This window comes from Rhipicephalus microplus, chromosome 10 (assembly GCF_043290135.1).
Source record: "Rhipicephalus microplus isolate Deutch F79 chromosome 10, USDA_Rmic, whole genome shotgun sequence".
NCBI lineage: Eukaryota > Metazoa > Arthropoda > Arachnida > Ixodida > Ixodidae > Rhipicephalus > Rhipicephalus microplus.
Genome location: NC_134709.1, coordinates 30650066 through 30664312, shown reverse-complemented (window position 1 = coordinate 30664312; position 14247 = coordinate 30650066). Strand labels below are relative to the sequence as shown.

The following is a 14247-nucleotide window of genomic DNA, read 5'->3' as shown; positions in this document are numbered from 1 at the left end:
GGTATCAGTTGTTGTGATGGAGGCGTGAAGGTGGTTCCATTCTCTGCTAGTTTGGCGGATAAAAGAGTGGTTGGACAGGTTAGTTTGGCATATAGGCATTCGAACTTTTCAACGCCAAGTTTTCAATAGCTGCATTAAAAGAAAAGACATGGGAATTTCCGAAAAGTGTATTGAGCATATTTCTTATAGGGTTTTCAAGCAAGTTCCCTTTGTCCAACATAAAACAACAAATGTGGCAAGATTGCCAGAGTGCTGGTATTGCTAGTGAACTTGGAATGCAAAATAAACATAAGCAAACATGAGTGAAGCATACTTTCTGAGTACTATTTCTGATTATTGAGAAGTCCAATTCAGTGAACAACATTAATAGCATAATCGGCAAGACCACCTACTCCCAGCAAGCTTGCCCCATATTTTTTTTTGAGAAAGCCAAGTTGCTAAAGACTCTGTAAGAAGTAGGCTAAATTTATTTTGAAAACTTCATGTCTTTTGTTTTAATGCAGCTATTAAAAACTACTCAGAGACTTGAAAACTATACAAGAAAGTTTTATAAGTTTATTAAATTTCATTCAGCCCATGCAAGTATTAAAAAAAACTTTTTAAAGACAACATCTCCCTTTAAGGAATTGAGTCTTTTGCTAGCAGAATGCAACCGTTCGTTTATAATGCTTTTAGATGAGAACATGAACTAAGCCACCTAGCACATATTTAGTAGTCAACGGGTCCTCAAAATGCTCCTGCTCTGAGGCATCAACCGTTAGCGTAATCAACAAAACTGTGCACACTCACGACTGCCTTGATGTCGTTGTGGGACCTGCTGAACGGATAGAAGGCACCCAGCTGCATCCACCGGACGCATAGATCCTCGGTGGCATTGCCGATGAAGCCACATATGTCGGCACCTACCTGGAACGCGATCAGTTTGCGGCCACTGCATTTCCGTTGAATTCGCTACGCCTCTGCACGCTTTTGTCAAGATTCTTTTTTTTTTGTCATGGTGACCAGCAACTTTTTGTGTAGGCAGGCATTTACTTACATACGGTATGCCAAACATGTTGAACTCGAGCATGCCTGGGAAATGAAAAAAAAATGGTTGGGAGGGTAACTGTAGGCAACATATGAAATTTACGAAAAGGTATATATTTCAAAGCTATGAAAATGCTACAAAGAGTAGTGCAAAAATAAAATGCGTGTTAATGGATTTATTAACTTTTATATAGTGGTACATGACAAAACCACGATGACATCACTACGAGGGATGTCGGAGACTCTATAGGCTAACAATTATCGCTGTTTTTAGCACCCTAATGAACATGCAATGTACTTGAACAGGAAACATCATAGCAGTCAACATTTCAACAAGTGGACGAGTCAAATTGTTGGCCTCCATTGAGATTTCGTTTCTTCATGCAGTGTTAGATGAGCATTTTCGTACTTCGCTCCACTCAAAATGTGGGTGACATAGAACCTGTGATATATTGCTCAGCATTATGCAAGGAGTTTAACAAGTCAACTTACCGTGAACACAAGCAAAATATGGTGACTGCATGGAGTTTTTCTTCAGCTAACCATCACTTTCAGTGTGAGTATTGCGTTAGAAAACTTCTGAGAATATTAATGTTGTTTTATAAGGAGATGTTACATTATGGCAGGAAAATGAATTATGTTCTGACAATCATAGTTTTTTCAATAAAGTAAAGAGCGGGGAATGGAGCGATTAAGGTGTGGAAGTACCAATTATAGAGCGGCGGAGATGCGACCAGGTGCTGTAGTTATCCCCGAGCCAATGTCCTCCGTATCGGCCGCTCGAAGGGTACGTTGACCGGCTGATGATCAGCTGCCGTTCATCCAGCACTTCATTGAGGGCACTGTAGGAGTGATTCATCATTCGAACAAAATATGACACTGACCGAAGTGACAAAAGTAAACTTTCAACACTGAGCTTGTAAATGCACAGAATCTATGGAGACCCCGAGACAATTTGTTTTTTTTTTTTTTTTGACACTTCCCCATCACAAGTTCTACTGATAATGCTTTAACCTATCAGGTGTTTTCAAATACTTCCCAGGTGAAAATATTAAACTGGTTCTCAGCCATTTTAAACTAGACCCAGCTAGGTCCAGCTGGGAACAGCTGGAAATCAAAGGGTTACCAGCTGGCTCTAGTTTATCGCCAGTGGGAGCTACTAGTTTGCAAGTAGAACCAGCTGTTGGTCTGGAAATAAAACAGCAGCCCAGAACCAGCTGGTTTGAAAACCAGCTACAACCAGTTGGTCTGAAAATGAGTCAAACCAAGTGGCCTGCAGCCAAAACATGCATACCAGCTGATCTAACAGGAACTTTTTGTTTGTGTAGAACCAGCTGCACTTCAGGCTAATCACACCCAGGATTAAATATGGAGTTCATGAGGTTCTAATGCAAGTATTAGCTCTTGCAGGTGGTCTCAGAGTTAGCAAGTCAGTCAGGTACTGTAACACGAGCTATGTTTGTATTTTGTAAGGCATCGAAAAGGGCCTTAACAGAAGAAATAATATTTAAGGCTTGCTTACAATTAGTTCATATCTATTAATTTACCAAAAGTTCTTGGTCCTGTGGTTCAAAATGAAAACACTGCCTAAAATAAGACTTGCTTATTACAATATGTTTGCTAGCAAATCAATATGCTCAGTTCTGCTGATATCGTATGCAAACCGAACCGTATGCTTGCAAAAGTGCATTGCAACTTTTCTTAAACTGATGCTGTCTTATGTTAGTGAAAATATTTGACTCGCGCTTATGTAGTGTATAGCCTAGCATCATTACTTAAATCATTGGTAGTCATTAAGGCTGATTTGAGTTGGGGCCAGAAGCTAATAAGTTCTAGCTGGGAAGATTGCGACCAGCTGGCAAATGTTTCCAGCAGCAAATTGTTTCACAACCCAGTTCACCTGGTTCCAACTGGAACAGGCTAGAACCAGTTAGAATTTTTCATGTGGGTTGATCACAGAAATGATAAAGTTTTGAAATGCCCATAAATAGACACATACAGTTTACGGACACGTTAAAGCTTACCAATTCTGCAATCAATATTCTTATGGAAAACTGTCTATTAATGTTAAATGGACACATTATAGTATACTCTACTTGTGTGTGGCTCGCATCTCACTCCAGCCATACAGGTTGTGCACATTATAGTGCCAGTAGCAGCTCGTATCGCCGAAGCAGCCACTCATGCACAGCGTACGGTCGCTGAGACGGGCTTCCGGGCCATATTGTGTGGCTGCTTCTGCAAAAGATGTGTTCAAGATTGGTTAGGCTGAAATTGAACTATAGTGTTCACGTAAATGCAGCGAGTCAGCTGAGCTGACCAAGTGTAATGTGTGGCTGGGTTGGCCACCCTTGCATACAGGGTCTGTTACAAAAGTAATTTGCATTTACTGGGAAATTTATGTTTATAGATGGGACTTGTGCAAATGTGTAAAATTCTTCAAATTACTTTCCCCTTGCACGAATAGACTTATGGAGACGCGTCTGCCGTGCTTGAAAAACACCATGAACTCGTCAATAGGAATGACGTCTCTCAGGAAAGTTGCAACATGCTTTAATGGTTTTCGCACTCTCAAAAATGCTTTCCATTTAGCTCACTCTCTCGTTGGAGAAACAAAAAGTTATCGCACGGAGCCAAGTCAGGACTGTAAGGGGAATTCAGGACCACTGGAATGTTGTTCCAAGCCAGGAATTTGCAAACAATGAAAAAAGTGCAGCTGGGGATTATCATAGTGGAGTGCTTGACCGTGTCTTTGGTGTCAGCCCTCACACGCATCACCTGGTGTTTCAATTTCTTGAGCTTTCAGTGAAAGCCAGCATTTACAGTTTCTCCCTGTGATACAAACTCAACTTGCTGGATGCTCAATTTATGGTCGAAACACAAAACTTTGTACAAATGATCAACATTTTCTATGTTTCTGGTGATTGTTTTTCACCCAGAACGGTGTTCATCGGCATTTTCATCACCTGCAGCCCCCATTTTTAGCAACATGAACATTTTATATCTGCATAAACTCTTCAGCTACAAAATTCTACTGATCATGTTTTGTATACTTAATAATGAATTATACATTTCCAGTTTCTCTGGAGTTACTCTTGTAAATACTAGCAACACGATGTTTTCAGCTAGCCGTAATCTACTTCTACCTAAAGTACGTACCAACTATGGTCAAATGACGGCAAGATTTTCATGCATAATAATGTGAAACATGCTGCCTGTTGATCTCAAGTCATGCTCAATGTACTCCTTTAGTAAGTGCTTGAAGGTCTTATTGTTAAATGACTTATGACTTGAATGTTTTCTTTTGGGTTTCTTTGTTTCAAGCACATTGTCGCTATTGGTCATATGGCCCTACGTTTCTGCACTATTTCCTTTTAAATATTGCTGCGATTTCATCACTGTTTGCTGACTAAAAAGCTAATCCTCTTTTTACTTTTTGTTAGGAGGTCCCCCTGACAGTTTTTACTTTGGGACCTCCGATTGTTCGTTCACCATGCAAAAAATGTATTTGTAAAAATGTATGTATTTTTGAATAAACAACAACAACAACAACCACCTCTCGGTGCTCCTTAAATGCCCTGCGCCACCTCCCGGACTGTGACCTTGAAATGCGTCTATCCTTGTAAGCCTTCTGATGCATCTGAAATGTGTTGGTTTCATTCTTTCCAAGCTTGCCACAGAACTTAATAGCCTATCAGTGCTGAAGGGATTGCTTCATTCTGTTATGCTACAAAGTCGGAAAAAAAAAAAAAACTTTTCATGCGGAGGCACGTCTTTCCACTAACTCTGTTCGACGTAAACTTTCAACTGGCTGTGCTGAAAAGGAAGCTCCCCTACCACATTGACCGACCGGTTTTACTGCGCTGCCATGGATAGTTGTGTCACAATAAAATCTTGCAAATTACTTTCATAACTGACCCTGTACGAGCTCGGCACTCTGTCTCAAATTTCAGAGGTAGATGTGAAGTGAATAACTTACTCTGCCAACTGATTTAAGCAGGAGAACTTTGTACACTGTGACACGGTACACAGAATACAGGCAAGGAACACGGTACTGCCTAGTTTCTCTTATTTTTGTCGCTCATCATGCTGCTTAAAATTTTGTTGCTACGTAACCAGATGTTTAATTGGCCCTGAAGAACATGCCAGTGTTAAAGTATCGCTATGAGACTACATGGCCGACACAGTATTGCTCACTGGTAGGGTATGGCGGATCGTCAAAGATGGTCACGTGACACAGGAGCTTCCAGTCCTTGAAGCAGTTCTTGCGAATTTCGGCACTGAGCGCCCCAAGATTGGTGCTGAACTCAGCTGGTTCGTTCATATCCTGCAAAGAACATTGACAGTGGTATATAGGTAAACAACAGGTAGTGAAACCTTTCGTTTACGTGCAGCATGGCTTGAGCCAGTCACAGTGCTCTACTATGCTCACCAAACTCTATGCATTCGCACATTCTCAGAGGCTTTTAGCAAAACTTTTTCGTTGTAGAAGCTACAACTAAATGCTGTACATATAGTTTCATGCAATCACATCAATAAGCTCCTAATTGATTCCAGCTCAACAACTGCTCATTCATGTGCTCCAATTCGGTGCTTATTTGTGAGACCCATGGATTAAGGCATGCTTCTGTTTCAAGTCTACCACAAACCATGCGTGCTTTGTGGTAGACTTGCGGTGGTATGTTTTGTCTAGCTCCTCCTTCCAGTCCTCAATGTTTTAAGCTATGATATTGGTATCCTGTAGATATCAAGCAGACAAGATTTCATCGGCTACATTCTCATGATATTTTGAAAAATTGAGCACATTCATAATTAAGACAGTGGCCATTAGGCCACATTTTTCTTACAACAGACGAATTGTAACTTTCCATAAACTTCTGATGTTTTTTTTTTTCCACAGTAAAATTTTTTGTGCTATCAACAACTAACCTTGTACTATCAGCAACTAACCCCATCACATTCACAAGAATAGAATTTCACTGTAAGCTTTATATCCAAGAAAATAATAATTAATAATAATAAATAGTGAATATTGTCTCAATACACTTACTTAGTAATGAACTAATGAATTATACATTGTGTTTTTAGCTCAAACTCAAATGTAGTAGGCAAAAAGTACTGTTGTGAAAGGCTGAAGGTAGGCTGATTCCAATTAGAAGACAAGATTGCTTTATGTGCCACAAGCATTGTGTCCATGCCTTGTAGGCATGGATACCCTTAGGGATTGGACCCAGTGCCATGAGCTCAACAGAAGCAGTAGATTGCTATACCGCTAATTATGAAATTATTTGCCAAAAAAGCTAAAGGACAGCATGCTAAAGTTGCTTGCCAGCCAGATGCCGTCGAACGGCAGCTTCTTTTGCATCCTCGCTAGTTCTTGCTTCCACCAGAAGGCAGTAGAGTTCTTGAAGAAGTCCGCATATGCCACTGGACTGCAGGGCCACAGCTACATGATAGAAGTATAAAAGTTTTGTTTTAGCATGAACACAAGTGAGCTAATCAAGTAATACTTTATTCATTTATTCGCTGAACCTCGTACGGTGCTCTCAAAAAAAAACCGGCGGGTATGCACGGAACGTGCAGCACAGTCACAAAGAAAGCTGAAAGAGCAGCCTTTCAAAGCCTTTCTTAAACAATATTTGGGTAACCACCACTAGCACATTTACTGGGTAACCACTACGCCATTAATCATCAAATTTTATGTAGTAGGGAGGCACTCACTATGTCATTCTTTGTCATTCTTTGGAAAATGAGGCACCCACTACATACTTGAGCAATTTGAGCAATTTTTTATCCTGTGTTCGATAACAATGAAGAATTATGCCTTAAGAATTGAAGCATTCGATGACCCACTTGTTATGCAATTCGCATTGTGTGACACCTCGTTGTTCTTTTGCTGTTCTGAAACGCTTTATTACTCATAATAACTTTCCTTACTACTTTACTCATAATTCCTTTCCTGACATCCAACCTGCCTAAGGCAAGTTTGCAACAGAGTTTCAAGCACCGGTGTGGGTCTGTGGTAGAATACTCTGTTGGCACAGAGGTGACCCAGATTAAAATCCCATTGTGTTTTTGGCATTCTTTATTACTTCTTTTTCTAATTTTGGGCGATAGTGGTTATGGGCAGTGGCGGTGTACAACTATTGCGCACGCGACCTTTGTGATCTGATAACAACTCTCGCTGTAACGATGTTGTGCCGCATTAACCCTTACATAGAAGGTAAGGAGATGGAATGCATAAATGCCTCTACATGCTACTTCATTGTGTATTTAAACAGGTGCTATTTCAATGGCCTGTAAATTGCGGCAAACCCAGGTAAGGAGATGGAATGCATAAACGCCTCTACATGCTACTTCATTGTGTATTTAAACAGGTGCTATTTCAATGGCCTGTAAATTGCGGCAATACTACTACTTTTAATACCTGTAACTTACAGCTGGGTGAGCAGTGCATATTCACCTTTAACCCCTTGAGGCACTAATTACAATTCACTCTCTGCAAACGTGTCGAAGAGCGTCGAACGCATTATTCGAAGGTCGCAGGTTCCGTCTTTTCCCAGGGCAAGTTATCTTTTCATTCCCTTTTCTTAGCATTTACATTACAATCACTTCGAATAATATCACCTATACTTACCTTGGCCTAATTGTCTGTCAGTTCTCATTAATACTGCTCCCAACAAAAAAAAAAAAAAATGAGCCCTCGAGTTTACCTATCTTTTTTTTCATGATAACTCTAAGGCACTCGACACTACATTCCAAGAGGACGAAGTAATGGTTTGAGCAGATTTCTGAAATTAGTCATAATAGTCCTTAATTAAATACCTATATATAACCAGTAAGATAAAACAACCAAATTATAGGCTCAAAACACATGCACAATTCGTATTTGGGTGAATAAATTTCGAGCAACAAAAAAAAATTTACGTTTGAGGTTGGTTTGAAACGTTGAATGTTGAACGACCTGTCTAATATTGTAGTGTCTTAACCAAGGTGACCGGCCACAGTCATATGCAGCACACTGAGGTTAAATTAAGATGCATCGATTATGAATAAGGTTAAATTCATAATATGCACAATATATTCGCCTCTTTCTTGGTCCCTAGTTCAAATAAATAACAAAAAATGAGTTGTGTCCAGTGGCATCACTACCTCAAACCTCATTAGAACAAAGTTGTATTTTACATGAAAACAAGTCCTTTATATCTAAAAATTCACTATAAAGGTACATTCCTGACAATATATTCATTGCAAGACAATTTTCATTTACTTTGTTATAACCGATATTTTGTTATATCCAGGTTCGCATATACTGATTTTCCACACCTATATACCAAAAAGAATCAAGGTGGATGCTCACAATTCCGAACATGGTGTCTCTTGGCTTGCGTGCAACAGGTGGCACGCTGCGGCGCTCCAATGGTGTCATGCTGGGATACTCGACAAACGCCTTGTACTTGCGGCCCCGCACAAATGGCTTATAGTCGGGTAATGTGCTCGGAAGTGCCGGTGTCTGTGCATTAATGTGGAGAAATGCTATGAGATGTTAAACAAGATTCGTATGCACTAGAGAAACTGTTACATGGCTGTCGCTCCGTTACTCAAAATAAAAATGGCCAGTAAAAAATGGCTGAATCTTTTATATTACGAGATACTACAACCATTAGTGCTGACTACTATTTGCCACAGGATAAATTCATAGTCAGTTTTTTCAAACTCTTATAAAAAAACAGGCCCATCACATTGCCTCACCTGTATAAAGAGGCACCGGACAGTATCAGAATGTATGACACAGCATTTGTACATATAATTTAAAGATGACCCTCTTGGAGATGATCTTGGAGTACACAGACACACTAGCACCAGATAGCAAGCTATGCCACGTCACATTGCATTTGACAAAGGGGGAAGACGACATGCATCTACATGTCGCTGCCATGCCAAGTATCCAAGCTCAAAGTCTACGAGTGGCAACATCACACAAAGTATAAAAGATGGAGCTCAAACAGATTAACCTGTTTCTGTGCATATGCAAGTCATACCAGATTGATGACAAATCGCAGTCCGTTCTTTGCTCGCTGCTCAGCCATGAAGTCGGCCAACCCGGCGTAGCGCACAGTGTCAACAGTAAACGTGGTCGAATTTCGCATGTAGTCGATGTCCAGATGTTGCACGTCCTGCACTGACAAAGACAGCAAATAGAAGCAAATGAATAAATTTCATTATCTAGATGCCTATAACTATCAATGTGCACGTCCTGCCACATAAGTGCAGGTACACTTGAGCACGACATGAACAGTCAGATAAGGCATCGCTCCAATTCATCTACAAAATTAATAACGAATTATTCATGAAAGTTACACACTTATGTAGAGGAGGTGATCAACACTTATGTACAGGAGGTGATCAGTGAATCCGGGGATGCTACAAGTCGCAAGTACTGTACTTTATATGGGGCACATGGAAAGGATGCAAGTCCTACGATGATTCAGCTGATTGTGATGGGATACCCAATATATTTACCTAACTAGGACGGTAGGGAACGTCCAGCTTCCGGAACCACTATGTTTCGATGCTACTGGTGCATTAACTGGTCAGTGGTTGAGGTAAGGTAGAGACAGTCTGAACACCAATGAGAAATAACTAATGTAAAATGTGGAGCTGACATTGCCACAACCATAGGTAAGTGTACAATACATACAGAGGTTTTATTGAAAGGAAAGAGCAGATACAGGTCAAATGATAGGCTGCGAATATTCGTAACAAAATTTAGTTAACTTGGGTAGTCCAAAGGGCTTTTTATAGCTGGCACATTTTCAAGAAAAATACATGAGAGTTAACATTGATGAAATAAAGCGAAGCATATCTCTGACACTGTTTTAGGCTTCAAATTGCCAGCAGTTCTCTTTTTTTTTTCAGCCTGTTTACGAACAGAGTTACAGCGCTGGGCCAAAATGTGATCTATGTTGTACACTCAACCCTCATAAAAATTTTCAAAAAAAGCCTCTGGAGTGTTTTACTGCTGCTTTAGTATGTTTTACTCCATACTAAAGAAAGACGTAGGATAACTGCTTTTAGACAACTGAAAGAGTTTTTTTAGACTTTTTTTCATTCTTTGCAAGTTCTACAAATTTTCTATAAAAGGAAGATACTATAAATGGAAGCTGCTGATTATTGCAGTGCCCCATGAGGGCTGTCAGCACCAGCTGCTTTTAGAAAGCTCGCAGAGTTATCACAAAGTCCGCAGACATAATTCAGAGGCATGCATATATTGATCTCACTGAAAAATGTCAACAAAATGTCTGAAAAAAAAAGAAACATTAAAAAGAGTGGGCTCACCACGGGGAATCCAGCCTTCTGGTTCCTCTCCAGCACTTTTTTAAGTTTGTCCAGTGACCCATATCCATATCGTGACAACTGAAATCCCAGTGCCCAGTACGGGGGCAAAAAGGGCTTGCCGATCACCTGCAACCGTACAAGTCAAAACAACAATATACGATGCACATGGTGCCAGCCACAATTCTAGTATGCAGGTTTGTTAATACACATGGAGCACTTGCACTGCACAGTGCAGAGAACACACAGAGGCAAACGAAGTGAATAACAATTGGTTAAAAAAAAGTGACACCTCCAAACAGAGTTTGGCAGTCTTGACTAGCGTAGTCTTGAAGGGGTCTCGTCATCCAAAAGTTGGCCCTGTTAATGTTGGCCACTTCAAGTCTCCATTTAAACTTCGTCTTGCTTGGATGCAAACGGGGTTATTTGTAATATTTGGAAGTCACAGGGTATATTAATGCTATAAAGATGGTACACCACACCAGAAGACGAATAAAAGAAAAGAAAGGTGCTTAAAAAGTAACAAAGTAAGAAGCAAAGTAATATAAAGGTAAAACGAAGTAAAGGGCAACTCTATGATGCTTCTAGTAACATTTGTTGAATGCTGTACTCTTCAGATTCGGCAGGATTACAAGAGAGCTGTTGTAGATACACTGCAGTGCAGACAGGCCAAATAAAGGCCATAGTACGTAACGCTGTGAACAGCACATCCCTCTAACAAGTGCCACACGCAGACTTAATCCAGCTACCAGTGAAAATATTGGACTATGAAGGCAAGCGTGACCATAACGTTGGTGTAAAACACATAGAAACAAAGTGAGTGTTTGAACAATTTTTATGTATTGTCTTGCATGGTGCCAGTACTGCATAGTGTAATTGAATCCACACCACATAATAATCCTCACAGAAACGACTTACACCTACAGTTTCTACGTGCACTTTATTCTTGTGTTCTCTTGAAGAGACCCGTTCTGGGCATTGTCACAAGAACTTTCCGGTATTATAGTGAAGCAACCAGCCTACCAAGATGTCATTGCAAAGTTTATCAGCTCAGCTACGAACTACAGAATCCTGAATAAGCCGCTGCGGTTGTGTGGCGATGGTGACTGTAGTTCTCTGTGCCGGGCGTGAGGCCACAGTTTTGTTTTCCGGCCATTAGCCAAGAGCAGTGAAAGGTTGGATGGCTCTGATAAACACCAACACTCACCTTCCAAACAGTAGTGACCTTTGCGCCCGCTTATGTGCTAATGTGGCACTGAAAGTATATGGATGAATACTCACACTGGAGTAGAGTTCAATGACCTGCACGGGGTTGTCGCCCACGAAAACAAAGAAGTCGAGCACTCCACCTATGGTGGCCAGCCGCAGCGCCGGAGCCTTGAGAAGCGTATACTCTGCAAGTGAAACCCATGTGAAACAGAACACGTGACTCATTTGGCTCGGTGCATCTTGACTATAGTTGGCGACTTCCACACATTTACCTAAGAAAAATTAGCATGAATTATTCGGTAGCTTTGTGCCACAAATACGTGAATGTAAATTTTTCATTACATATACCTGGTACAACAAATTGAAGCAAACACAGTAGAAACAGCCAAAAAATTAATAGCAATGTCTAATTATAAGGTGAAAATAATAAGAAGTAGGAAACAAAGTGAAAATTTCGTGCAGGTGATCAAAACCCACACTTGCATAATGTGAGGTGTCAGCCACAGATTCATCTTGATTATATGTGCAATGTTAGCCATGAGAGCATTAGTTAGTACACCTGTGAGTCATGACGGTGAATGCGGTACATGCAGGCAACTGATTAATAAATACTTGTATGCTGCCATATTTACTTCATGGTATTCCACTGTGTGGTCAAAATTTGTGCCTAGTGTCACACAATGACAACTTTTATAATTTTTTTTAATTTTATTATCTGAAGCCTTGCAACATTTTTAACTCCTTAAGAACTCACCAATGGCATTGCTGTTCAAGAGAAGTACACCATGTGCCTTGCCCCCGTCTTCTACACACATGTAGAATGGGTGGGCGCCGTAGAGGTTTTTACCATCCTAATTTCACAGCCGGGAAAAGGAAAACAATTACCACTCATTTTCAAATCAATCAACTAAAGCTTTAGTAAGACAGTTAGAGGTAATTATATGTTATAAAACTTTCAATTTCCTGCAACATTTGTAGCATAGCAGTCACAGGCCTGCTAGGCTAATCAAAGAGATGTGCGAGCGCATAATAGGCGACCCGTGCTATCCCATGCGACTGAGCGACTGAACTTGCATTGTTTCTGGGATCGCCCAACTTGATGTATGCCACTTATGAGGTCACTTTAGTCCTCTAGCACACTTTTACACAAGGCAAAGAACTGATCAAGACTATTGAGCAGAAGCAGCATATCTAGAGAATGAAGGTCAATAAAGATTCGCTTCAACAAAGGAATTATCTGTCAATAGCATATGCTTGCTAACTGAGATTATTTAGGCACCATAATTTGTTTGACTGTAGATGTAGAAAACGAATTGCATCCAATCAAACATCTACAGATGTTGTACAGGTAGGTCACTGCATGTATTTACCTACATGAGACTACTCACTAGATGACTGCTGTCCCGATTAGCAAATTGTGTGGAAGGAGAGGCAGCAGGAGCAAGGTAGACAAATCCCAAGTTTCGGCTACAAAACTTCACTTCTATAGTGATAAGGCATTGACACAAGAGTATAGATTCTTACCACTTAAAAGAACACCTCATAGCACAGCTATGCAAAAGGTATGCAAGACATTCAGTCAAGAAAAGTTTGCGAGCGTTGTTTTGCCATCCCTTGAAACTTGTATCATGCATGCACTTTGTTTCATTGGTGTTGTACCTTACCTAGTATGTGCATCTATTTGCATTATCGATCAGCAAAGAGTTGTTTCTTTGGATCCTTCAGTGCATCATAGTTATATCTTCCTTGTTTAATAATAGTGTAACAATGACATTGCCAAGATTTTTACAAATTTTTTTCACGCAGTATACTTGTTCAGTGTATCCTTCACTGGATTGGTCACTAACCATCATAGGCTATCTGTCTATATAGTACTATATGCATGTAGAAATATTGCTACTAGTCCAGGTAGTACTTTCTTTTTGTTATTTACCAAATAATTGATTGAGTGACTGTTTCAACATGAAGTGCCCGATATTAATTGGTTCTTATTAGACCTCTTATGGGTGCTTCTACTGAAAGACAACATCAGAGAAAGTCCACATCAGAGCACTTCTGAAGGCAGGTTTTAGTTCACTATGCAGCCTCGCATTACATCGTGACATGCTCCTTACCTCAACCACCTGGTCCCTGGCAAACATGACGTGCGTTGTGAAGTCAAACTCGTGCCGCAGTCTTTTGTGCCCCAACTCGCCAAAGCCATACAGGTTTGTCGATGGCAAGTACGTGACAAACTGCAGGTACTGGTTGGTCATCACCAGTCCGCCAATACTAGTGTCGATGCTGCATTCGCCCAGAAACTACTATCAATATATAAGTTCTTAAAACCACGCTACCAGTGTTCAACTGAGCAAAGTTACACTTGGTTGAACTTAATGAAAGCAACGAGCAAAGCAAAAAAATTATGAAAGAAGACTGTTTTAGATGTTGCATTTGAAATGTAGGGAAAAAAATAGTACACAATTTGTCTCCAGTTAAAGCATGGGAGTGACCTTGAGTGAATTAACAAGTACCATGTTGCACGAATTATGGCAAATTGTGGCAAACCATATCACTGGCACCATTCCCGCTTTCCTTGTTTCTTTAGTTGCTTGTCTTCAACTGTCTTCCAATGCCCAATTCATATCATGCACTCCGTACTACATTCATGCCGATGCACAGAGTTTACCATGGCCT

At 40.4% G+C, this 14247-nt stretch overlaps 1 protein-coding gene across 2 annotated transcripts in view; it reads right to left on the bottom strand.

The window, feature by feature from the left end:
• Nucleotides 1–14247, bottom strand: part of LOC119181767 (lysosomal alpha-glucosidase) — a 47885-nt gene that overhangs the window by 26690 nt on the left and 6948 nt on the right. For both annotated transcript variants that reach the window (XR_012886491.1, XM_075875349.1), the window contains exons 5-16: nt 13686–13854; nt 12326–12422; nt 11644–11756; nt 10366–10491; nt 9069–9203; nt 8387–8539; nt 6356–6472; nt 5224–5353; nt 3123–3264; nt 1735–1868; nt 1037–1071; nt 790–906 (exon numbers count right to left, since the gene is read on the bottom strand). Coding sequence is in view for 1 of the 2 variants with exons in the window: in XM_075875349.1 (XP_075731464.1) it covers nt 790–906; nt 1037–1071; nt 1735–1868; nt 3123–3264; nt 5224–5353; nt 6356–6472; nt 8387–8539; nt 9069–9203; nt 10366–10491; nt 11644–11756; nt 12326–12422; nt 13686–13854 (1468 nt within the window). In the remaining variant the exon portion in view is untranslated. The remainder of the gene's footprint in view (nt 1–789; nt 907–1036; nt 1072–1734; nt 1869–3122; nt 3265–5223; nt 5354–6355; nt 6473–8386; nt 8540–9068; nt 9204–10365; nt 10492–11643; nt 11757–12325; nt 12423–13685; nt 13855–14247) is intronic.